At 35.8% G+C, this 23,550-nt stretch overlaps 5 protein-coding genes across 13 annotated transcripts; 2 read left to right on the forward strand and 3 right to left on the reverse strand.

Moving 5' to 3' along the window:
• Nucleotides 1-104: 104 nt before the first annotated feature.
• Nucleotides 105-1,617, reverse strand: LOC124306672 (phosphoglycerate mutase 1). Its single transcript, XM_046767536.1, has 3 exons — nucleotides 1,430-1,617; nucleotides 558-1,055; nucleotides 105-459 (listed from the first exon to the last, which is right to left on the reverse strand). The coding sequence occupies exons 1-3, from the start codon at nucleotides 1,527-1,529 to the stop codon at nucleotides 293-295; spliced, it is 765 nt and encodes a 254-aa protein (XP_046623492.1). The 5' UTR covers nucleotides 1,530-1,617; the 3' UTR covers nucleotides 105-292.
• An 82-nt stretch (nucleotides 1,618-1,699) lies between these two features.
• LOC124306671 (uncharacterized) lies at nucleotides 1,700-7,638 on the forward strand. 5 transcript variants are annotated; one of them, XM_046767530.1, is made up of 5 exons: nucleotides 1,709-1,789; nucleotides 2,764-3,111; nucleotides 3,774-4,061; nucleotides 4,277-4,556; nucleotides 4,651-7,638. In XM_046767530.1, the coding sequence occupies exons 3-5, from the start codon at nucleotides 3,841-3,843 to the stop codon at nucleotides 5,146-5,148; spliced, it is 999 nt and encodes a 332-aa protein (XP_046623486.1). In that variant the 5' UTR covers nucleotides 1,709-1,789; nucleotides 2,764-3,111; nucleotides 3,774-3,840; the 3' UTR covers nucleotides 5,149-7,638. The 5 variants fall into 5 exon arrangements, with proteins under 5 accessions (XP_046623488.1, XP_046623486.1, XP_046623487.1 ...); XM_046767532.1 differs by lacking the exon at nucleotides 2,764-3,111 and having other exon boundaries at nucleotides 1,700-1,789; nucleotides 3,867-4,061; XM_046767531.1 differs by lacking the exon at nucleotides 1,709-1,789 and having other exon boundaries at nucleotides 1,818-3,111; nucleotides 3,867-4,061.
• On the reverse strand, nucleotides 6,850-9,244 carry LOC124306673 (uncharacterized). 4 transcript variants are annotated; one of them, XM_046767537.1, is made up of 3 exons: nucleotides 8,892-9,235; nucleotides 8,002-8,596; nucleotides 6,850-7,830 (listed from the first exon to the last, which is right to left on the reverse strand). In XM_046767537.1, exons 1-3 carry the CDS (start codon nucleotides 8,965-8,967, stop codon nucleotides 7,662-7,664), a joined length of 840 nt encoding a protein of 279 aa, XP_046623493.1. In that variant the 5' UTR covers nucleotides 8,968-9,235; the 3' UTR covers nucleotides 6,850-7,661. The 4 variants fall into 4 exon arrangements, with proteins under 4 accessions (XP_046623493.1, XP_046623494.1, XP_046623495.1 ...); XM_046767538.1 differs by having other exon boundaries at nucleotides 8,896-9,230; XM_046767539.1 differs by lacking the exon at nucleotides 8,892-9,235 and adding an exon at nucleotides 8,747-8,884.
• Nucleotides 9,245-13,406: 4,162 nt separating this feature from the next.
• Nucleotides 13,407-20,123, forward strand: LOC124306945 (ras GTPase-activating protein 1). The gene is made up of 15 exons (XM_046768131.1): nucleotides 13,407-13,632; nucleotides 14,042-14,223; nucleotides 14,488-14,669; nucleotides 14,881-15,278; nucleotides 15,440-15,585; nucleotides 15,666-15,999; nucleotides 16,073-16,416; nucleotides 16,539-16,730; nucleotides 16,805-16,954; nucleotides 17,331-17,379; nucleotides 17,553-17,771; nucleotides 17,891-18,123; nucleotides 18,222-18,363; nucleotides 18,455-18,598; nucleotides 18,687-20,123. Exons 1-15 carry the CDS (start codon nucleotides 13,585-13,587, stop codon nucleotides 18,762-18,764), a joined length of 2,841 nt encoding a protein of 946 aa, XP_046624087.1. The 5' UTR covers nucleotides 13,407-13,584; the 3' UTR covers nucleotides 18,765-20,123.
• Nucleotides 20,124-20,569: 446 nt separating this feature from the next.
• LOC124306946 (ras-like protein 1) lies at nucleotides 20,570-22,646 on the reverse strand. 2 transcript variants are annotated; one of them, XM_046768132.1, is made up of 5 exons: nucleotides 22,458-22,646; nucleotides 21,768-21,980; nucleotides 21,487-21,630; nucleotides 20,901-21,104; nucleotides 20,570-20,818 (listed from the first exon to the last, which is right to left on the reverse strand). In XM_046768132.1, the coding sequence occupies exons 2-5, from the start codon at nucleotides 21,894-21,896 to the stop codon at nucleotides 20,714-20,716; spliced, it is 582 nt and encodes a 193-aa protein (XP_046624088.1). In that variant the 5' UTR covers nucleotides 21,897-21,980; nucleotides 22,458-22,646; the 3' UTR covers nucleotides 20,570-20,713. The 2 variants fall into 2 exon arrangements, with proteins under 2 accessions (XP_046624088.1, XP_046624089.1); XM_046768133.1 differs by lacking the exon at nucleotides 22,458-22,646 and adding an exon at nucleotides 22,060-22,343.
• Between the last annotated feature and the right edge of the window lie 904 nt (nucleotides 22,647-23,550).

Here is a 23,550-nt window from a genome sequence, read left to right on the forward strand (position 1 = left end):
TCGACATGATAAAACATGTTGATCCCTGCCTGAGGTAATATTCTACTGAAATGACCCATAATATTCGAATCACAGTTGTATAAGAATCATGTTACGCAATTTGCTTATTACTTAAAATTCATTTTATTAGTAACATTCATTCATAGATACGTTCAGACTAGTACAATAGACAGTTATTGAATAATTTATACAACGTACCGTTTATGCTGGTTCATAAATAGCCACATGGGGGAAATATTCTAATGATAATAATACCCGGATCTCACGCTGAAGCAATATCATACTCCACAGATTACTTAGCCTTGCCTTGGGCAGCGACCGCAGCTATTGCTGCTTTAACAGTCTCCTCATCGCCAAGGAATTTCATCGATACAATAGGTTTGAAATTCTCATCCAGTTCGTAGACAAATGGAATTCCCGTCGGTAGATTGAGACCCATAATTTGTTCATTGCTAAGTTCTAAGAGAAAAAAAATCCCACAACTATTATCATTTTGTTCCACCACTGAGCTTGATCATTCTTCTGATGGCATACAAATTCAACAAAGAGATATTTACCATCAAGATGCTTCACAATACCACGCAGACTATTCCCATGTGCAGCTATGATGATCTTCTTTCCTTCCTTAAGCTGAGGAATGATGGTGTTGTTCCAATAGGGAAGAGTTCTTTCAATTGTTAGTTTCAAAGACTCAAATTTAGGGAATTCCTCGGGCTTGGGTTCCGCAGCATACCTTGGGTCTTTGACAATAGTTTCGTAGTATTTGTGATCGGGTTCCATGGGAGGTGGCGGAGTATCAAACGACCTTCTCCAAATCTGAACCTGTGCCTCGCCGTACTTGGCTGCTGTTTCAGCTTTGTTCATTCCGGTAAGTCCTCCGTAGTGGCGCTCGTTGAGACGCCATGTTTTTTCAGTTGGCAAATTCTCCTGGCCAATTTCTTTTAGTATAGCTTGAAGCGTCGTCTGGGCCCGAGTAAGCATCGACGTGTGAGCTACGTCAAAGGTGTAACCCTCCGCCTTGAGAGCTTTTCCAGCAGCAACCGCTTCGCTCTTTCCTTAAATTTGGTTTAAACATCTTATATTGCGATAAATTTTGTTTCACCGAGCGATTCAATTGATCAGGAATCAGTTCTACGTGAAATGTATATGCGATATCGGCAATAAGTAAGGTACAGGTAAATCGATAATCTGTTCGAAAAACAGGCCAGTATCGAGATGGCGTAATCTAATAAAAATAAATAGGAAGCAAGTTTTCAGTCGTGTTGCCGCGTTATTGCAGAAGACGCTTATGTGTTTGACAAATCAGAGTGATCGACCTTTTGCCCTTGAGGAACCGACATGCCCGTACCCAACCGCCATTGAAAAAGTTAAAGCCGGAGTCTTACAATCCGCTTCTCCTTTAGTAGTGAAAATGCAATTAGTTCCTTACCCTTCTCTGATAAACCAGCGTCGAACCATCCGCAGAAAAGATTGAGCTGATTCCATTCGCTCTCGCCGTGGCGAACCATTACAATTCTGTACTTGGACATTGTGGCGGCGCAAGAACAATTCAGATCGCGTGTGTACCGCACGAATTTACTCGGTGAACTGATGGTAGCGATTGGTAGCGATGGTACTGCGGCCACTACGCGGAGCAGCCGGAGAAGGGGAGAAGGTTTCATCCTCAGGGGGGATAATAGGCGCCTTCCCACCTTCGCGGCTTTCGATCAGAGTCGTAGGTGCGGACATGTCAGCGCGGCCCTGTGCCAGTATTCTAATTCCGATTCCCAAGATTTGCGGATGGTAAAATGTACGTACGTTTTTCCGTTAACTGCTTTTACAAAATCAGAGATTCAGTGTTACGCGATGTGCGCTTACTTGCGTTAAAACAATTTGACTAAGAGCTGTTGACATAATGTATTTAACAAGTTGTCGCAGTTTCATATTTGAGCTACGAACACCTTGAAATTGAGTTAAAATCTTGTGCAAGAAATTTGAGATCTCTAGCTTTGTTCATATATTTACATTCCCAAATAATCTTGATAATTCTTATCAATTTTTCGTCTAGTCAATGTATCTCTGGCAACTTTGTTAAGATAAAGTTTAGTTCGTGACGATATATCAATCCCGTCATGGAATTAGTGTAGGTAATTTCCAAGCTATGATTTTATCAATGTGAGGATTATGGTATAAAAACGATGTGTAAATTGTCTTGACTTTTAATATCATAAGCACATCGGTGTATTGTGGGTTGCCGATCCACAAAACCACAGGCGTTGTTTACAGCGAATTTTGGAAAATTACCAATCACTCAGACGACACACAGCCAAAAATGATACAAAATGCGATGCCAAGTTAAGTTTCAAGTTAAGGATTCCTCCTAGACATTGAATATTGGAATTTCTATTCATCGTCTTTTATATGACTTTTGAGAGATTTTCGTTGCTGCTATGTTTTGATACGGTTTCCATACATCTACAAGAAAGCACAGAATTTGATTTATCAACCCTGCCAGGAAATGCATGTATTTTGTCAAATTGCAGTCTTTGAGCATTAATAGGGCATAAATATTCATTCTTAATAAAAATGCATTACCTAATTTCGAAATTGATACCAAATGTTAAGTATAATTTACCTCATTCGTATTGAATCGCCATGGAAGATGACACACGTCATATATAACGTTAATTACGACCTAGCGCCTCTGTTGGACTTTTCCAAAGCTTGATGTAAATATGGATGCAAGTGAATTTTTTTATGGACCTAGTGATATAGTTGTCATAGCTTTGTAGCCGGGGGTATTTAATACGTTGACTCTTAATGGTGTCTCGACAAGCCGGACCCATCTTTATTGAACCCCACGTGGTGCTTTCGGAAATGAATCAGTTGAAAGCTTATGGATCATAAATAAGTAAAACTAAAACTGATAGAAGTGATTGAAGCCAAATAAAAATGAATTGTCGAATGAAGTATAAACTATTAAAAAATAAATAAACACGTAGTACATTGGTATTTACCTTAACGGGACATAATCAAGAAGAAATAAGACTTTGTAACCATCGTGCTCACAGTAAAAAAAAAGGAAAAAGAAGAACCATCGTGCTATCCTCCGTGATATGGGGTGACAAGCTGGTAGGTTAAGTCTCTTTATCACTCAACGGTACACGATTTAAAAAATTATCGTCTAACGTTAAGTTGTCCGTGCAGATATTATCTAAAAATTGCAAAGTAAATTCGCAATAAATTTGTACTGTACATGTAGCACACGATTTATAATCACAGTTCCAATTTGCAACTGTCCTATTTTACAAGCTATTAAGTACGCACCGTTTTTCATCATCATCGTGATTATTCTTTTCGATTCGCAGAGAACTACTTCAATTTAAACTAAACCGCTAATCAATAATTGATCAATACCAGCACTAGCGAATTGAAAACGGGGTTGTTTACCGGCGTCTAATTCAACGTCATTTCATCGTCGAGAGAAGCGGTCAATCAATTACATACGTATACGGCGTATGCAGAGAAAGCTCGAAATAAGATTTGTCAAGTCATGTCAAATATCCTTTAGTCATCTTACGTCACCGATACGTCTAGCGGCCGAATAAGATATAAATGCCGACGTCTTAAGATACGCGTCAATTTCGCACACAGTTTTTGCATTGAGCGTTAGGACGTCATTGATCATTAATCTATTTTACCGTGACGTAAGAAGTTTACGCGAAATTTACATTTTAAGGTGATTAATACAAATTCCCCCCAAAAAAATATAACTGAACAGAACTGTGTTTTAGATCCCGATATCAATATATATACAAGAATTAACTGTTTATTTAACCTGTCTCTCAATGCAATTGCTTGATGACTGACTTCGGTTATGTCAACAGTTTGTTTACAAGTTACATAGTAAATGCAATGGAAGTTAGCGGTGCTGAAAAGAAATCACCGCCAGGTAGCATTCCAAAAAAGTGTTGCCAGCTGCAAGCTGGAGACCTGAATATTACTTCAACCTGGAAAATAGTCAACGATAAATTACTCCACAATACAATTTCTACTACCAGCTTCAAAGAATCGCCTGGAAGGTAAAATAAATTTTGTAGTAAATTAGCAAACAAAATGCGTAAATGGATACGCATTACACAATACACATTTGACAGTGCATTTGAAAAGTTGAAAACAACTTATAAGTGAGTACAAGAGTGTTGTGAAACGAGGACTATGATTTAAAAAGGGGAATTGAAGAATACAACGAACTTGTCGCCAATGATTAAATTTATTTTCATTTTCATTTGCACAGAGCAGAACTAGAAGATGTAGTTTCACTGGAAACATGTATAAGACTGGAAGGAAACGTGCATGATAAAAGGGAGCCATGCAACATTGATATTAAGTTAAATAATGGTAAAAAAATAGCGAGGATTGCCATAGTCTCGGAGGCATTTCTAATTGAATTATACAAGCAATTTGGAGAATACGTCAGTACCGCGCATGCGGAATTCATTGATGAATTTGAACAAAGTGCTGTGTATTTTGCAGACATATGCCTGAGTCCACCCACACCTGAAGTTAGCATCAAGGTAACTTTAAATTCAATCTGTAATTATTCAAACAAATTTTAAACATAATGGTGAAAAGTGTGTGCACTGGTATAAATTGTGTCTATTTTTGTAGTTTGCCAGACTGAAGAATCCTAGCACAGCTATGTGGTTGTATGGAATACGACTTTCCCTTACAGATTCTGAGCCTAGTACAAAGTCTCAAGAATTTGATTACAACGTTATAGGTGAATTGTTGCAAAGTAAAGCCGGATCGTCATCAAAGTCTAATAATTGGGCAAAGAAGATTTTGGAAAAATCAGAGGCTCCCGTAGAGAATTTAAATCCTGAGCTTGATTCCTTTTATCAAAACTTTATGGGCGTCAATTTAGACTCATCGACGCACATACATTTCCCTCATAGGCAAGACTCTCGAACGACTGCACCTAGGAAACAAAATGTGGAATGTATTGGTGATTCTGCAGATATTCTTGATTCCAACTTCAAAACGTACGTTGACAATAGGCTGAGAGAGATGGAGGAGAGACTCGCACAAAGAATAGACACAATAAATTATAAAACAAACGAAAAACTGGATGATATCCTCAAATTACTTAGTAATAGGCAAAATTGAATATTCGCAATGAATTTAAAAAGTATGGCAAATCTAACTGGTTCTATTTACCAGAAAAAGGGTAAAAATGTACCAATAGTGAAATGAGTAATTTGTAACTGATTCATCATAGATATATCATTTATCCGATGACTCTAGCTGTGTGTATAGTTATTTATCTAATTAAGTAGGTAGTGTAACATATACTATACAAAGTCTGTACAGTTACTTGATGCAAAGCGTAGTACCATTCACACTTATTTTCAAATCCTTTTTCTACCTGATGTACTTATAAACAGGAGCGAACGGATCAAAGTTAGATGTGAAGATGAGGGTTCATTTTAAATATGATTTTAATAGAACCAATTGTCGTAGGATTAGAAAAACCCGTAGTTCCCACCCTTAAAATTTCATATTTCTAGTCTAAGATTGGCCTGCTTCAGATTTAGGCTTCGTTAATATGAGACACGAGATACATTAGTAATTTGATCATTTTTCTATTCAAATAAAATACAAAACACAGCTGCTTTTCTTCTACCTTGCAACATTGCTGATCAAATTGTCAAACACGTAAGAAAGTGTTCACAGATTCAGATTTTTGTTTGAATATTTTTTCCTAAATTGCTTCATAGTATTCATTAAAATATATGACACTGTTGAACTACAATATGATAGAATAAGATAGAAATTACATTTCTAAAACACCTGGTATTGAGACTATCTCTATCCAAACTCGAGCAAAGAATTTTTCAAACAGCCATTCAAATAATGCATAATTTCTCATTCATATTTCAGGACAATATTAAGAGTAAGAATATGGAATAGAATATATCCAGCTTCATCAATTTCTTTCTAATTTTGAAAATGCCTTTTTGAAACTTTTCGAGATAATTTAAATAGAAAATGTAGAATGTTATTTTCAATTCCATGTAAATCACGATAATGTTATAATTAGATTCAGATATCTTTCAGAAAAATGACCTGGAGCCATCAAGTTTAGGCTATCAATTTCATACTAGAATCAAGGATAAAACATAAATTTACCGTATCGTGCTGAATACAAGTAAACTTCTGATTCTGACTTTATTTCATGAATTATTTTCTGAATATGATAGGAGGATACCTCCATGTATTAGTCAAGTACAAATTTGAACTAAAATTCAGAATGATACGGTTTTTGTAATAAAAAAAAAATATTCACCAGTATTCAAAGAGAATACTCAAACTTGAAATCTATCTGCAGCCCTTCGGATATAACCGTCCAAATTATTATAAACTTCATAATTACACTGAAACGCTGTAGTGAGATATTTACCATAATTTTATAATTTATGTGACAATTGTATAAAATTTCTGTGATCGATGAAGAAATACTGTAGTATGTCTGAAATAAAACAAGGTGAGTGCTAATCAAGTTATCTCTATACAAGTGCTTGCTTCTGCTACAAGTCTTGGTCTGATTAGCATTCTACAGTTGGCCAACCTCTTAAAACTTCTAAAGATTCGAGTGCAGTCACACATACTATACCTGTATACGACTTGACTTTGAATAATTGTTTTTGCAAATAATCTGATTGGTAATTTCCAATGCAACAAATATTTATATAACTAAAGTGTTGTCCACATGCTCAGGTTGAATTAAAAATAAGAAGAATCATATGTTTAGCGAAGGATGTTGTTTTTTAGAAAGTATAAGGTTCAAATAAATACGTTTTTAAGAACATTTATTATTTATGTTTATTCTGTTATTTTTTTTTGAGAACACATTTCCCAGTATCAAGGTCAGAAATAACGGTCAAAGTTTTTCGCTGTGAACATTCTACAGAATGAAACGAATTCCCTATAAATTCATCATACCTATACTCATTGTTCGCTGCATTCTGTTTGTTTCGTATCAGAACAAACTTTGTAGTTAGAATTGTTGACGTTATGCAAAATATAAAAAAATTATTGAAACATGCACACAAACTTAACGATTCACTTGCACAGACCAGGTTCATTGTGGATATCTCAATAACAATAAACACTGGCGTTCATCATAAGATTTTTAATAAGTATATGAGTTGAATTAAATGAAATACTGCCCGCAAAAATACTAAGTGAATTTGGTATTGTGCTGATAAGGTTCACTGGTCGTTTACAGATTTTTCAGATTGATTTAAATAAACTTGACTGTTTCTTATAGAATAATATGCAACTAAGTAATGTTTATACAAACTAACAAATTTACTTTTATAACATTTACAATATTGCAGTGCAGCATAGAAAAGTCTTATTACTTACTAAACAACTAGCTCGTAACACAAATGAATTCTCATAAAAAATACAGATAGTCGGATCTATAAATGGCAAAATGTTTTTGCACAATTTATGTAATTGAGAAAATGAAACAAAAAAAGAGCTACAATACATAGATGGTACAAAACGATTTTGTACATAATCACAGTTTGTGTATCATGTACCATTCACGGCTCATTCCAAATTGATGATGGCAATGAGAAAAAATGGAGAGCTTTAGCAAAAAAATAAACTAATCATTGAGTAGACCCATCTTTTTCTTGAGCCACTTTGGAATCATTTGTATCAGGCGGATCAAAAACGTGTAATTGCTGCCGCCATAGTTTTACCATCCCATCCCATCCTCTTCGGCTACATTTAATGTTTTTTGGAGGTGTTTTCGGATGTTCTTTAGCACGGTTTTTTCTGAAATATCAACATACGATGTGAAAAAGGAAAGAAAATATTGATAATACTTTAACCATTAAATATGCTGAAACGCTTTAGTCAGTCCATAGAATATTTATCATGCAATTAAGTTATTCAAATCACTCATAAAATTTGGGAAACTATATATTGTACAAACACACTCCTTACTTTGGTATAGATTGGATATATCTGTCATATCCGATTGTATTTTTTCCATAATCAATGTCCTTTTGCCTTCGTGCCAATGTCGAGGGATCAGTTTCATATTCAATTTTCCTTTTGCTGGTATTTGACGAATTTGTACTTGAGCTCGAACTGCTGTTATGTCTATTTCGGGATATTTTTGCTGGTAAAGAATTGTGGCTATCTTCTCTTGGCCTCTTGCCTAAGGTCGGCGAGTTATCTTCTTCTACTTTGTTTAATGCTTGGTCTGCGTTACCTTTGGCATCAATATCTATCATTTTATTTCTACAAAGTAACACATCAGCAAAACTACTTTTTGGCTCATCATTTATCCTCAAACAGTTCACATCCGGTTTAGCAGTCTCATTATCGTTGCAAGTATTGTTGGTTGGCTTTTCAGCAACACACGGTTTTGTACTGTTTGATCGAATCTCGGCACTCAATTGTCTGATTGTGTGACTAACAGCTTCATTCAGAAGAGCATCCTCCTCTTCATTAAGAAGATCTAACCAAGATTCAGACATATCGTCCTCAACTTCAGCAGGAGCTGTAATATCCATTGTGCTGTTGTATAATACAACTGTAACCGAAAACAATATAAATTATGACTATGAGAAACTTGAATGCCAAATGTTTACTATATTTGATACGCTAGTGCCTGATCATCGTTGCAGTACAAGATTGCAAATAAATAACCTAAAACTCTTTGGGAATATTGAATAGTAAGTACCGTCAAACTGCCAAACTGTTCTTTAGAAAAACTGTAAAGATATAGGCAAATCGATGTCTTGCACTTCAAAAATAATTTCGTACGGCTAATGAAAGGGCAAAACTATCTCGTAATAGCGAGAACATATTAAAACGATAATATATACCTACAATGATTGTGTTGAACTCTCGAATATTGTGTCCACGGTTTGATTCGCCAGGTGTGATGAATACTATTTTCATAACAGTACAAAGTGAAGTATGTTAACAATTATTGTAAAACATAATAACTGCACTCACGGTAAAGTTATCACGGTACGCATCAAATAACGTAAACATCGACGTGTTTCAAAATTAAAATCAAGTAATTGTAAGTAGGTATAAGTATAATAAATGCCCAGATATAAATGCTATCGAGCGTATTTGGCGGCAAACTTTAACCGTGAAAAATTAGCTATCGCGATCATGAATCACATTCATAATATACGAAGTTAGACGTAATTTCGGAAGCTTCAGTTGTGACGGAAAAATTTAAAGACGCTTATCATTGGGTAAATTTTTGTTACCAGCAGGTAAGTGGGCCTTGGTAGTCCTGAAGGACCCAGGGATCCAATCTGTAATTTCACTTTTCACATTTCCCACCATCCAAGCATTTTGATTGGTCGATTAAGCTTTGCAAACTAATCAGAATGCTTTGATGGTGGGAAATACGAAGAGTGAAATTACACAATTGATCTCCTCGAGCCATAAGAAACTGTTATTAAATGGTCATTAGGTAACAAATCAAAATGCATGAATATATTGTTCACTAGAAAGAGTGAGGAGCTGCGGCCAGGCGTGGATAGCAATAATACAAACGAGGCTTTGACTGAAGATACATAAAGACTGCTAGCTTTATGGGGCTTTTCGTGATAGAAAATGGTAGACTTAAATTCATCGTCAAGAAGCGCCTTCTGCATCCTTCCTTACACACGTACTCAATCCGGTAAGATGTCGGCAAGTAGAAACGACACGAACTGATATTACTATCGCTCACCGCCCGTACCCAGATAATACAGGGTCGAAAATTATTATGCCTATGGAATGACGAATGGGGACAGACTGAAATTTTAATATAACTCCGTATAGACACCGTATACTTTTAAAGTACGCAAATTCATTTGGGCCTCATTTGGCAATGTCAATCTATCTCCATCGAATCAACAAAAATAATGTCATCTAAATAGATGCACAATAAACATGCACCTGCTGTTAACAGAGTTAAAAACCTTTTCTTGATGCAAAGGATGCGAGACATAGTCGAAGAAGTTAATCCAAGAATCGAAATATACAGTTTTTCCTATGCATACCTTATGTATATTTCTCTACATATTTTTAATACTTAACTTGTATCATTAACTGAAGATGATAATATGTATCTTCAATCAATTCACATATCTTGCAGTATAGTCAATAAAATTCGGTTACCTGGAACAGATGAAAATATAATTAGTGACATATGTCGATACAGACAGAAATATATCAAGCTTAGATGAGAAAAAATATATAATTAACGAGAAAGAGACAAATTAATTTACTGAAACAAGCAAGGGGTTTGATTAGCTGAAACAGACAAAAGGTTTGATTAGCTGAAAGAGACAAAAAGTTTGATTAGCTGAAGCAGACAAAAGGTTTGATTAGCTGAAACAGACGAAGGTATGGTTAGCACAATCACATTAGTTCAAACACTGGCAAAAAATGGGTCGAGTCCAACATGATATTAACTTTAATATTCGTTGCTTTCGATTATTAATTGTATTGATGAATGAAAAACATTCTACATGATTTAAATCGACGTCTCTTTCTGCTTTGAGTTATTACAGTGAATATCTTTTCCAACTGAACATTGCATAGTTATCAGTGCATTTGTTAAAAAATTGATTTTGTTGACCTGAAACAGAAAATAATACGATCAGTGAACGAATATTTCTGTAAATTTCAGATATATTTCATAAATACTTACGTCAAGATTCTCCACTATTAGTATACACTACAAAGATTTTTGTTCCTGCGCGTTGAGCGCCGGTTTTCAAATTCCGGTGCTTACTCTCATAACTGAAAGGTATCAAGTCCACGCGCAAAAGGCGCCGTGGAACTTGAAAACTTTATTATTCGTCAAAAAATTGACCGAAGAGCTGAAAAATCAGCACATTGAGAGTGCGTAACTCTTTTATGTACTGTATGCAAAATCGATGCGCAAAAAAACGTGTCCGATTCCCGTTATTAATTTACGCGCATGAAGCTGCGTCCAATTCTCGTGATTAATCTATGCGCAACAAGGCGCGACAGATTGAACTGTCAAAAAATTCTTAGTATGTGGGACTTGTCCTAAAAATTCTGTAGAAACCCAATCCACATCTACATCTTTTAGATATCAGATACACTGTTATGCGGATTGTTGTTCTCAGATTACAAATCGAATTGAAATGAGGAGGGAGGTTGAAGGGCATGCATTATTGTGTGGCGTGACGGTCGGCGGTCCTCTTCGACGCGAAGTCTTCGAGCTCAGCATCTCTCCTCATCTAGCGTACCACGGAACGCGATAGATGGTCCAGAGATGCGTTTTGCCCATTCAGACGATCACAAAGATCAATTGAATAGAATAACGATCGGTAATGACTAAATAATTGAATTGCATAACGACTGAAAAATGGTTGCAGAGTCACAAGAAGTGGAAAATTCAATCTTGTTAATATTCAAATGCTTACAAATGGTTGCGAAACTCGAATACGGAGTCTTTTGGGAAAAAAATTTCTGTGATCGTTTGACGCTGTGAATTACAAAAGTTAGTAACATCACGGTACATCGCGACCTTCCAACCCTCGCCTGTTTCCCAACGATGCCACCCAACGGAAAAGAGAGACACACACACATGCATAAACCCCGCGACGGATCCCAAAACGTCCACCTACCTACCCGGTTACCTATATTCGATCTAAACGATTCTCCATTTTTTCCAACACACATCATTCTTCATCATTTGCGCCGTGGTCACTGACTCACATTTTCGATGGTTACCTGTTTTGAGCAAAATGTTTTTGTACCATAGTCTGCCTACTCAGAATACAGTATCGCGGTTGTTCCCGCCAACCCTAATATTGTATGTATTATTTTAGGAAATGTTGGCAAACTATCGGTACATTAACCTTTTGTAAAATTGATTAAAAACATCCTGTATGCCAATTAGCAATTTTCTAAGCGAGCTATGCTTGCAGTTGATCAATACTTGTTGGCTGTTAAGATTGAACACGATATATAACATAAGATGCATTTTGATTACGTTACGTTATGCCACACTTCGGAATTTTATCGATTTAACAATAATGTTAATAATTGAATACGTTCAAACCTCAGGTGAAATCACCACTTTAACGACACCATCGGTAAATTCAAAAGTGGATTATTACATCAATTACGAAACACAATTCGATCTCGCGAGTGCCGAGTGAGCGATGGTTACCTGTCGCGGTGCTCATTCCACTTTTAGCAACGTGCAAATTTACTGAAAGTCAAGCACGTTGTGATCGTGAATGAGCCTATCCATACAGCCAAGAAATCGAAGATTTTCGTAACAATCGTTACCGCCACGCCACGTGACAGAGGAATCCCGGGGAAATACCCATAACCTAATACGTGCAAACTCACCAACGTTGCAGAGATATGGAAAAGTTACTTGGAAGTCTTTGGTTAAATCTGTGAAAAACAAAACAGAACACTTGGATTAATTTTACCAAATTGGCTTTTCAGTTTTCAAATTAATTATTACTGTTGTCTAGTTACATATTTATGCATTGCATGTTATGCAAGAACAAAACTTCAGCTTTAAATGCACCACCTTGAATTATCAATTAATAATTAAAATAAGTATTGTTACCTCGACTCTACGCTGCTCCACACTTTTACATGTAGTAATTCTTGTAGCATCTCAGGTTTATTGGTGAAGCGACGCACTTTTCATCTAATGCAAATCTTCATTAATCCCTTATACTCCAAAATTCCGCACCGCGATAACACCGATCCAACACTCACATTTTGTGCTGCAGCTGTCCGTTTGAACCGACTGAATAAACTTTTTAACAATGCAACTGCGCATATACCGAAAGTCAGCTAAAAAAATAATAAAATTGATACACAACGCACCGAGACCAAAATAGAGATCACTGAAATCTGAAGTTACTCAAAACAATGGAAACTGGAGACACGAAATTCACCTTCAACATTCCTAGGATGTTTTTATTTCAGTAACTCGGTTTTTCTTCAGGCTACACGCTGCTCTTCGTGCGTTATTCACAGATGAGTATGATGTAAGTACACTGAACGAACAACGCGGTCCGAATGTTGAACTGATACTAACGATAAGAACATGTCAGTCCACTCCGACCGCTCGGAAATGACTGATGCCTCACGACGCTGAGAAGAAAATTAAATCAGTTCTGTGAAGGATAGAAGATATTAATTCTCCCGCACTCTCTGTTGCTCTTCCCATGAAGTGGCGGTAGCTGCATGTGCCTGCCTAGCTGTTCTTCCCCCCTCTCCCTCACTCTCGCTCTCTCTTTTATAAACGAACTCACTGTTCGTTGTTGTCGCCCACCGATTCATCCAGTTTATCCACATTTCGTCCGCGTCTACAAACTTCCTAGTTGATGGGTGCCATGCGATAACAAAATGGCCGTCGGGAAACGTCAATACATTTTATATATATAAAAATATCAATATTCCTTTAATAACAGTGTAAAATTCTCGCATAATTGTATGTAGTTTTCGGTAGTGACATCAATTGTATTCAATTACCATTGTAGTAACTTTATATGTGAGTTAGGAATGGCGGAATTTGTGCGAGGTGGCCCAAGCGTATCCAACAGTGCAAAGGTAAAAAGCCGATTATTATTGTAGACACATGTCAGATTATTTGATTGTCACAAACAATAAGTAATACTATTACTTTGCTGAAATGTTGTGACTCTTATCCTTAAACACGTCATGTTCTGATTATATGAAGGTTTTCCGGCTCGAACTTATCTGCCGTCTTCATCTTTTACACAGAACGACTTCCCTATTACTTTCAGCACAATTACCCGTTCTCTCCGAAATTTATCCGTTAATTATTTACAATGTACACACTATAAATGAACTAATGTTACATGTCATAGCTTCATTCTGACAGTATGCAAGTCATACGCTGATTTCCTTTGTCGTATTACTATCATAATTGTTGCTAAATATTCATGGAGTTGCAATAGTGATACTCTCAAAATTAACTCGGAACTGGCTTGTTTAGGTTGAACACAATAGCAAAGGGGGATCACCTAGTACAGGAAGCGAAGATGGAGGTCCGATTGAGTCATTAAATGTGGAAAACGAATTTGATCCTTTCTTGGAAAACATACCAGACGATCTCCAGGATACAGAAGAACCTGATAGTGCCAATACAACACTGTTGACTGCTCCCCCAGAAAACCAGTAAGCTTATAAATTATTATCAGAAGCTCGGAATTTTCCTATCAATCAGTTATTTTATCCATATTGATAGCCAACAGAAGGTATGTTTTTCCTTAACTCAAAAGTTACTTTGAGAGGAATTTTCGCAAATTATCAGCAAATAGTAATTGAATTAAAATTTTTTTTTTGCTTTGCCTGATGTGATATAGCCTGATGACTAATAATTATAACGTATATGATATATTTTTCGTAAATTCATATGCAAATTCAATCACATGGTATTAGGTGGTACCACGGACAATTGGATAGGTTTACTGCAGAAGAGAGACTACGAGGTGCCGCAAAAATGGGAAGCTATTTGGTGCGAGAAAGCGAAAGAAAACCCGGAAGTTATGTATTGTCCTATTTGGGGCGTACTGGCATAAACCATTTCCGAATTACAGCAGTATGTGGAGACTACTACATCGGTGCGTTGTGCAATTCAATGTCATTTTATTGGAAGCTTGTCGACCCGATTACTTTTTTGTTATTCTCGCATTTCATATGAAAAGGACCTCAATGTGTATTTATACCTAATACTAAAAGTATTTTGCTATATATTGCATCACGTAAATTCAAGTATCGGTCGGTTTCCAACTAATTCCGTTTAATAATCTGTCCGCCTAACAATTATTTCAGGTGGTCGCCAGTTCAACAGCTTGTCCGATTTAGTTGCATACTATACACATTGCTCGGATCTATTAAAGCGAGAGCGTTTAATACATCCAACGCCTCCACCTGAGCCCGTTAATGACAAAAAAAGAATAGTTGCAATACTGCCATATACAAAAATGCCAGACACAGATGAACTGAGTTTCCAGAAGGGTGACATATTCTTTGTACACAATGATATGGGTGATGGATGGCTGTGGGTTACTGCTCATCGGACCGGTGAACAAGGATTGATATTCCGAGAATTGGTCGAGGATTTAGATGATTCGATTGATCCAAATACCGTATTTTCCTGGTTCCATCCAAACGTTACTAAGAGTGAAGCCGTTGATATGTTGGTGAAAGCAGGGCCGGGAAGTTTTCTAGTAAGTTATTATGTTCAAACTTGTAGTAAACATTTGTGATAGATGCTCGATGATCTAATGCAAATTTTTCATCATGGACAGCTGTTGGTTTCTTTTTTTTTCTACAATTTCCAATATCATTGTAATTAACAATAATCGACTAGAAAATTTTTATTACACAGGTCAGACCCTCGGATAACAGTCCTGGAGATTACTCTTTGTTTTTCCATATAAATAACCAGATACAAAGGTTTAGGATTGAAAAGAAAGGGGTCAGATATTTAATGGGTGGCAGAACCTTTGAATGTCTCGATGCTGTAATAAATAGGTGAATGTCCTTACTTTCAAAAAATAGTTGAAGTGAGCATGCAAGTTTTTGAGTAATAAACTTTAATATTTATTTTTCAGGTACCGAAAAGAACAAATCGTTGAAGGTCACACTTTGGTGCAAGCTATGGTCACAGAACCAGATGGCAGTGTCCGAGTCAATACAGAAGTGCAACATGCGGAAAAAATTTATGCAACTCTTCGTGAATGCCGCGAGCAATCTGGAGTTAAGAAAAACAAGGGAATTAAAATGCATGGTTATTTGGAGAAGAAGTCGGAAAAAAATAAAAAATGGAAGGCACTGTATTTTGTACTGCAAGTAGATGCGACAGACACACATCTATATTTATATGACAACCCTAAAAGAACAAAACCAAAAGGTCTAATTGATTTAAGCTGTGCTTATTTGTACCAGGTAAATATTACACATCAAACTTGAGTATAATTGTAAGAACATGACAAACCACTGATGACATGATAATTTCCAGGTTCACGAAAGTGTATTTGATCGACCACATTGCTTTCAATTGGTGGAAAGAGCTTTGCCTTGTTTATCGACTATAACATATTTGGCAGCACAGAATTCCGAAAATTCTCTTGATTGGGTAAACGCATTGAAGCCGTTGTGTGTTTCTCAACTAACGCGAGCACCGAAAGTAGCCCGCTTACGAGAATTGCGTTCTTTGCATTTACATATTTTAGATGCACACAGGCTACCTTACAAATTGGTGCCAAATCCATTCATTATAGTCGCTCTCAACAACGTAAAAGTTGCACGAACAAAAGTAAAGACTGGCGCAAGTCCGTTGTGGGATGAAGAGTTCATCCTTGAGTGAGTGCACCAATTGTCTTTACGTGTTTAACTTCCAACGTTGAATAAGAAACATACTTGGATTGGTTTGCGACATCACATTAGTAGGTGAGAGGCGTAAATTAAAAACTAATATTTTACAGGGATGTGCCACCTGATGTCGTATCTTTTACGTTGACGTTGTACAACAAAGGAAAGAGGAGTAAGGACACGGAAGTAGCAGAATTGACAGTAGAATTGACTAGCCTCGCTAATGGAGAAGAAATGGAAGAATGGTATACCTTGTCGGGAGTTACCCCAATCGGCGAATGGGGTGCTCTACGTTTACGCTTGAGGTAAGTTTGAACTCAGAAATTGAAACATTTACTTAAACCCGTAACCATAGACTCAAGATGAACTAATTTCACAGATACAGACATGACTTGGCAATGCCACCAGAAGAATACAGTCCTCTACAGCAGTTGCTACTGGATCCGGAATTACATGTTGTGCGAGCTTTAGCTGATGTGTGTCACTTGGATCGAATACCTTTGGCCAATAGTCTACTTAGAATATTCAGGTGCAGTAAAAGATCGTTAAATTTAATTTTTATCATGAAATTACACTAATGATAAAACCGGGATGTTTGCACAGGAAATAGGAGTGTGCGAATAATTCAAAATCACGAATAATTTGAAACTTCAAGTAACTCAAATGTTTCTAATAATTTAATTTTCAGTTCGACTGTACTGATCTTATTCGAACCATTTAAATTATTTGATCTATTGGAACTATTCGCATATTCGATTCAATTCGAACACTATTGACCCACCCCTGATTGGAAATAAATCAAGGCTTGTAATTGTTTTAAAAAAGAAATGAGTTTGCTTGTAAGATTGCAGGACTGCTGAAATAAAAATTGTATTCACCTACAAAAAAACTTCCCATTTTTACAGACATGAACGAAAAGAGGCCGACCTTCTTCGGTCCCTGAACCAGGCAGAAGTGAGTAATAGGTTTGAATAGTATTTCAGTGGATATTAAAAAAATTGAAGAATCACCCAATGAAACAATTAAGGAAAAATGAGAGTCCTTGCATGCGGAGTATAATGCATACCGTTTCACTCATATTTCGTATTGAAAGCACGTTCTAATAAGTCTGGTGCCATTTTTCACAGGTAGACAAAGAAGATGAAACCCCAACGTTGTTCAGAGCAGCAAGCCTCACAACAACTCTTATGGACTTGTACATGAAGTCAGTTTGTACTTCATTTCTAAAAGCTGCCCTGCGAGATACTATCGTAAAATTGATTGAAAGTAAGCAGAGCTGTGAACTGAATCCCACTAAAATGGATTCCCCTGAAGACGCATGCAGCAATGCAGAGTTTTTGTTACAAGTGTGTACATATGGTTAATTCATTACATGAAGTGAATTGTTGTATATTAGATCACTGATGTGATCATTTTGGTATGTCATTCTTTGTGGAACAGAATCAAAAAAAAATTATATGTGCAGATTTTGGATGAAGTTACACTGAGTATATTCATGAGTCCAGACGACTGTCCAAAGACATTAAGATACATATGTGGTTGCTTACAACGAGCTGTGGTTTCTAAATGGCCTCACGAAAGATTAGTACGAACAAGAGTTGTTAGTGGCTTTATATTCTTACGTCTCCTGTGCCCAGCAATTTTGAATCCTAGATCATTCAACTTGATAGCAGAGCCGCCACCACCTGCAGCAGCTCGGTATTAGAAGAACCTTACCTAAGCACTTTAATGAGACAGTGTGTATTTAGACTGTTTTTCACTCCCTCTTAAACTGTGATTAAATATTTTTTATCTAGCTCCTTGGTAATGGTCGCGAAATGTTTACAAAACTTGGCCAATCTTGTCGAATTTGGTGGAAAGGAACCTTATATGGAAGTAGTGAACCCGTTTATTCTCAAGAATAAAGAGAGGATGGTTGTTTTCCTTGATCAAGTATCGGTAAGAACGGACATTATTTGAAGTATATTTTTTACTACAGTGTCAATGATACGAGCTCTGGTAACTGATTTTTCTCAACATTTATATTTAGAATGTAATTGAAAAGCCAGACTCTGAAGGTGCTGATCTCAGAGGGAAGACCACGTGTGCGTCGGATACTGCCAGAGATCTTGCTACATTGCACCATATTTGTGTTTCCCATCTGAAGGAGTTGCAAGGTCTTGCTAAATCACAGGTGATTATACATTAAGGAACCATCTTATATCTATCGGACATCTGTGATTTGTAGCATTATACTTATCGCTTGATATTTGTCATTTCAGCCAACTATAAAACAGTTGGTAACTGTAACGGACATGCTGAGTAAACATAAGCAAAAGTACATGGAAATGATAAGGTAGTGTTAAAATCCTCGATGCCAAACACAAAACAAAAATAATAATAATTAATAACTAACGACGATAAGTAATCTACGATAGTATTTAATATTTAGACGTAAGTAATTAAAAGTAACAGACTGACGTGCCATATATTATTATATACACAAGCCTACATCTAATATTTCATATATTTAGAATATAGTTTATACATATAGTGATAATCATGCGATAAAATTAAAATAAAAAAATCATGTAGGCATACAACAATTTTATATTCAATTAGGTGCTCTAAAATAAAAGCATGAGAAATAAATGAATGAAAAGTGTATAAATTCCTTTTAGTCCTTATTATACAACATCTCATACATTTAACATTTTGCAGTTTGCAAATAGCAATTGAGAAAAAAACCATTTTTTTTTTTTTTGTATCCGTGAACGCCCATTGTAACAAGTATCTATTTTATAAAAATAAATAAATACGTTACGTCTCGTATTTCTGGTTCTCTGTTCAAAAAAATATCACAAATGATACCTATGACACAACGGCTGTGTTAATGTCGTTTATTTGGAAAATTATAGTAACTCAGCAAAGGATAATTACGCTACTCGGTAAAGTAATGTCAATAAGTTCAGAATTTCCAAGCGTCTCGCTTGTCATGTGCCTCACTCTATTAATTTGCAATTAGTTCCTTCATAGTATATTTTCATAATACACAGATTTAGAGGCAGTAGGTTACAATTACATATGAATCTAGTAATATACATTATATCAATTAAAAAATTTATTTTTCTCGATACAATACAAATCCTAAACAGTTCTTTGTTTGACAAACTCCAAGAGAAATCTTATACCTCAATTTGTGCATGTTCTACATAAGTTTTTGATTACAAACTGAGAAAGTAGAATACAGTTATTTGCCTTCCAACCCATCCACAATTAGTATTTTAATCTAATTCTACCAAAACTCTGATGGCAAACAATTGTACATTTGAAATTATTATATATCAAATTGAATTTTATGAAAACGACGAAAGACCCGATTATCCTCCTATATTTCACATACATAGTTTAACAGAATTATCCTAGAGCTCTACTAGATATTTTTCCGCAAATAATTTCAATGTATTGCAACGTTTTTCACTTCGATTTCGCAATCTTAAAATTTTTTTTATCACTTTTGTCGATTGAAATTGAGCATCCCTTACACGTTTGACCAAGATGGCAGTATCTTATTTTGTTAAATAATTTTACAACCAAAGATATTTTTTCTTCTTCTTCTTTTCAATTATGATTAAGCTTTCGTAAGCGATGGATGATCACACTATCTATGCTAGGATGAACCCAATATTTGTGTGGGTCAAAGCCTTAGAAATCATAAATCGAAGTAGAAAAAACATGTGTGATAATATTCAAAACCATATGGATAATTGCAACCATTTTCCAATGTATACATCACTATTTAATATTCACTCACATAAAAATTAGTTAAAAAATTCTACCATATATGAGTAGCACTTCGTATATAAATGAATTATACTAACAATTTATTTCAACATTGCTATAGTGCGTAAAACATTACTGCGAAAATTGTGTGATTTTATGCGTATGAATATAATTTTAAATTGTACGATTACATTATTTAACAAGTTCTTAAGAGATAATTTTTCATACTTAGCTTAAGAATGGTCAAAACCCAAATAAAGTTTCGAAATATAGATAGTTAATCCAGTAAAATGTTATCATTATTTGTAAGATAAGATTTGATACTACGAGTAAAAATGTATTGTGTAATATTGTACAATCATACATCAATCGTTTTAAAAAATGTTGTGGTGGCAGCTTTACTTCGCGTTTCAAAGTGAGCTGCACTAATGTGCGACACAGTTAATTAACCCAACGGTTTTTTTTTCTTTTTACATTATACTCGCGCTTGTATAGTATATAAAGGTAACAGAAATTAGTTAACCATTTACAGAAGACAGCAGCGATGCCTTCGGCGTCCAGAACTTCTTGCTCTCATACGCTTTCGTTTTTCTTTGCCTCTTTGTTCTTTATCACTTCGGATTTCTCTAACCTGAAAGATATAAGTGATAACCAGTAAGATTTTTTACCACTTGCACACTTTTTCATCTTTTACTATGAATCACTTTGCTTACTAGAGTATAGAAAGCGTCGTCTACTCCCATTCTAGTTTTTGCGGAAGTTTCAACGAATGGTACACCATACTGACGAGCTACTTCTCTCGCTTGCGTCATATTTACAGCCCATGACTGAAGGTCACATTTATTCCCAACCAACACCATTGGCACCTCTTCGGCATCTTTGACACGTTTTATCTGTTCTCTGTATGTTCCAATGTCCTGTGTAATGCGAAGAAAGCAACCAAAGTTAAGTCAGTGTAATTATAGTGAAGAATAAAAGAATGGAAAAAATTGCTTAAATATAATAAACTTTACTATACCCTGTAATTAATTACAATAAAACCTCTTGATTCATACTCTCAACTTATAAATACTTGTCACATTGATAAGCTGAGAAGATATCATTGCAAGTGTGAAAAGCTTTGCTACAGACTCAAGGGATATCAGATGATCAGGTTAATTGAGACAAGACAACTGTGTGATTTTTTTTGGTTACTGTGATTTTTACTAACTACATTATTTTATAAGTAAACATCGCGAAGGTTAATAATTTTCTAGCTTACTAAGCAATAAATGTATCGAAATGCAGTATTGTACTTACTTCAAAACTTTTTGCCGAATTAACAGCAAAGACTAGTAGAAATCCTTCACCAGTTCGCATGTATTGGTCCCGCATTGCGCTATACTCTTCTTGGCCAGCGGTATCTAAAATATCCAGCAAACAAGTTTCCCCATCTATAACAACCTAAAAAATATGAAAATAATTAAGCTAAAAATAAAGAGTATTTGTCTATTTCTAGTGCATTGAAGACAACTTTGATCGAAAAAAAAATTAATTGTATAACTTATGCGACAAAATTTTTGAATCCAAATGTTAGTTACCTGTTTTCTATAAGAGTCTTCTATTGTTGGATCATATTCATCTACAAAGTGGTTCTGAATTAGTTGTATGGTGAGCGCAGACTTGCCAACACCTCCAGCCCCTACAACAACTAGCTTGTATTCCGTCATGACAGTCTTTTTAGTAAATCTCAACTTGAACCAAAGTACCGGACCTGAATGATGCTGGGTCGTACACTGGTTGAAAAAAGATACCTGCAAAGTGATAAAAGAATCTTCAACAAAGATGATGGAGAGCAATCGATCTTCACTAATTGTAAGAGATTCTATCTACCTATTTATGTCTCAAGGATGGATATTATGAAGTATCCCATAGAAAGTTCGCGAAAGCAAAGGAAAAATGCTGAAATTAATCTTGCAAATGTTTCGAGAAATAAGAAAGTGGTATTTAAATTTGTGTTATATTGATTGGGTATTTTGAGCTAATGAAAAACTTATTAAAGGTTATTCGCACAATCGTATTGTAAAATACGGTAGTTGATTAGAGTTACGATGATGATAAACGATATTTTGTTATTATCTGTCGATTGGTTACATCAGATTTGCATTTTCTAATCTGTCAACGATCTGTAAGTGAGAAATGGGATATGAGTGTGAAGAAAGAAAAAAAAGTAACACTAAACAGGGCAAAGTAAACTTGAAGTTGAGGATAAAAATGTTTCATATACTTACTAAAGCTTGCAGGGCATTTCACTACAGAGTTTATTTTCAAATTCTTTTGTCACGACAATTGTTTAGTCACTCGCTCGAGCTTAAAAGTATAGATTAATTTAATAAAATTAATTGTTTTGATGAGTGTCGCCTGCCACAGCCTTAGAGCATATAGACATTGAGGAAGCATCGACGCTGGAAAACTGTCTCCGAGTCAGTGACAGAGAGAGACATCGTAATATTACATGCGCGCTCTGTCTGCGGCAAGAGCGTACCTGTCGTAATTGAGTGCCCCGCGCATTGCGTTAATATAATCCGGATATGTATACTATACACATACACTGATTCCTAGTAGATAAGGTCATTGAAACAAACAGTTAATAATATCAGTATTTAACATATTTTTAAATGAAAAATTTTAATTTATGAATGTGGAACGGGCATTTTCTCCATAAAGTGTGATGGAAACGCGACGTTTCAATGGCATGATTTTAGTAAATAAATTAAACTTAATAGCAGCACTCGAACTTCTGATGCTCCTGATATGCACTACGAGCAAAACAAACTTTACAGCCAGGAACCGGGATCCTATGATACAAGCGTGAGTGTTCGGAGCACTAGCGTAAGTCGACTAATCGGAGCCTGCGAGACAGAGAAGGGATGTAGTATTACTATTTCCCTCTCTGTACCGTTTTCCACTTATGCGAAAGGTATACCAGGACTATATGCTCTAAGGCCACAGCCCACTTCGCTACTGCCATTAGTGAGTGGTAGTCACGAAAAACTCACCCAGTTCGAATCACTACCGGTAAAATAGATAACAAGATATGTTGCCATCTACATGTTGGTCAACAAAGTAGGAATCGGCCACTCTTCACGTATTATTAGAGGCTACCATCATTTTTCGTAAAACAATAACGGAATGAAATAATTTTGACCCCTAGGCACCCTAATCTGATTCATAAAAAAACACGTATTCGACGATAGTGACATATAGTGTTAATTAATTGTAGGCTTGACTTGCTTTGAATTCGATTGCGAATCAGACGTATTTACAGCCTAAGATCACAGCATGTCTTGGAAACGCGGATCATGGAACGGAAAAAGAATACGG

Source organism: Neodiprion virginianus, chromosome 6, assembly GCF_021901495.1.
Source record: "Neodiprion virginianus isolate iyNeoVirg1 chromosome 6, iyNeoVirg1.1, whole genome shotgun sequence".
Lineage (NCBI taxonomy): Eukaryota > Metazoa > Arthropoda > Insecta > Hymenoptera > Diprionidae > Neodiprion > Neodiprion virginianus.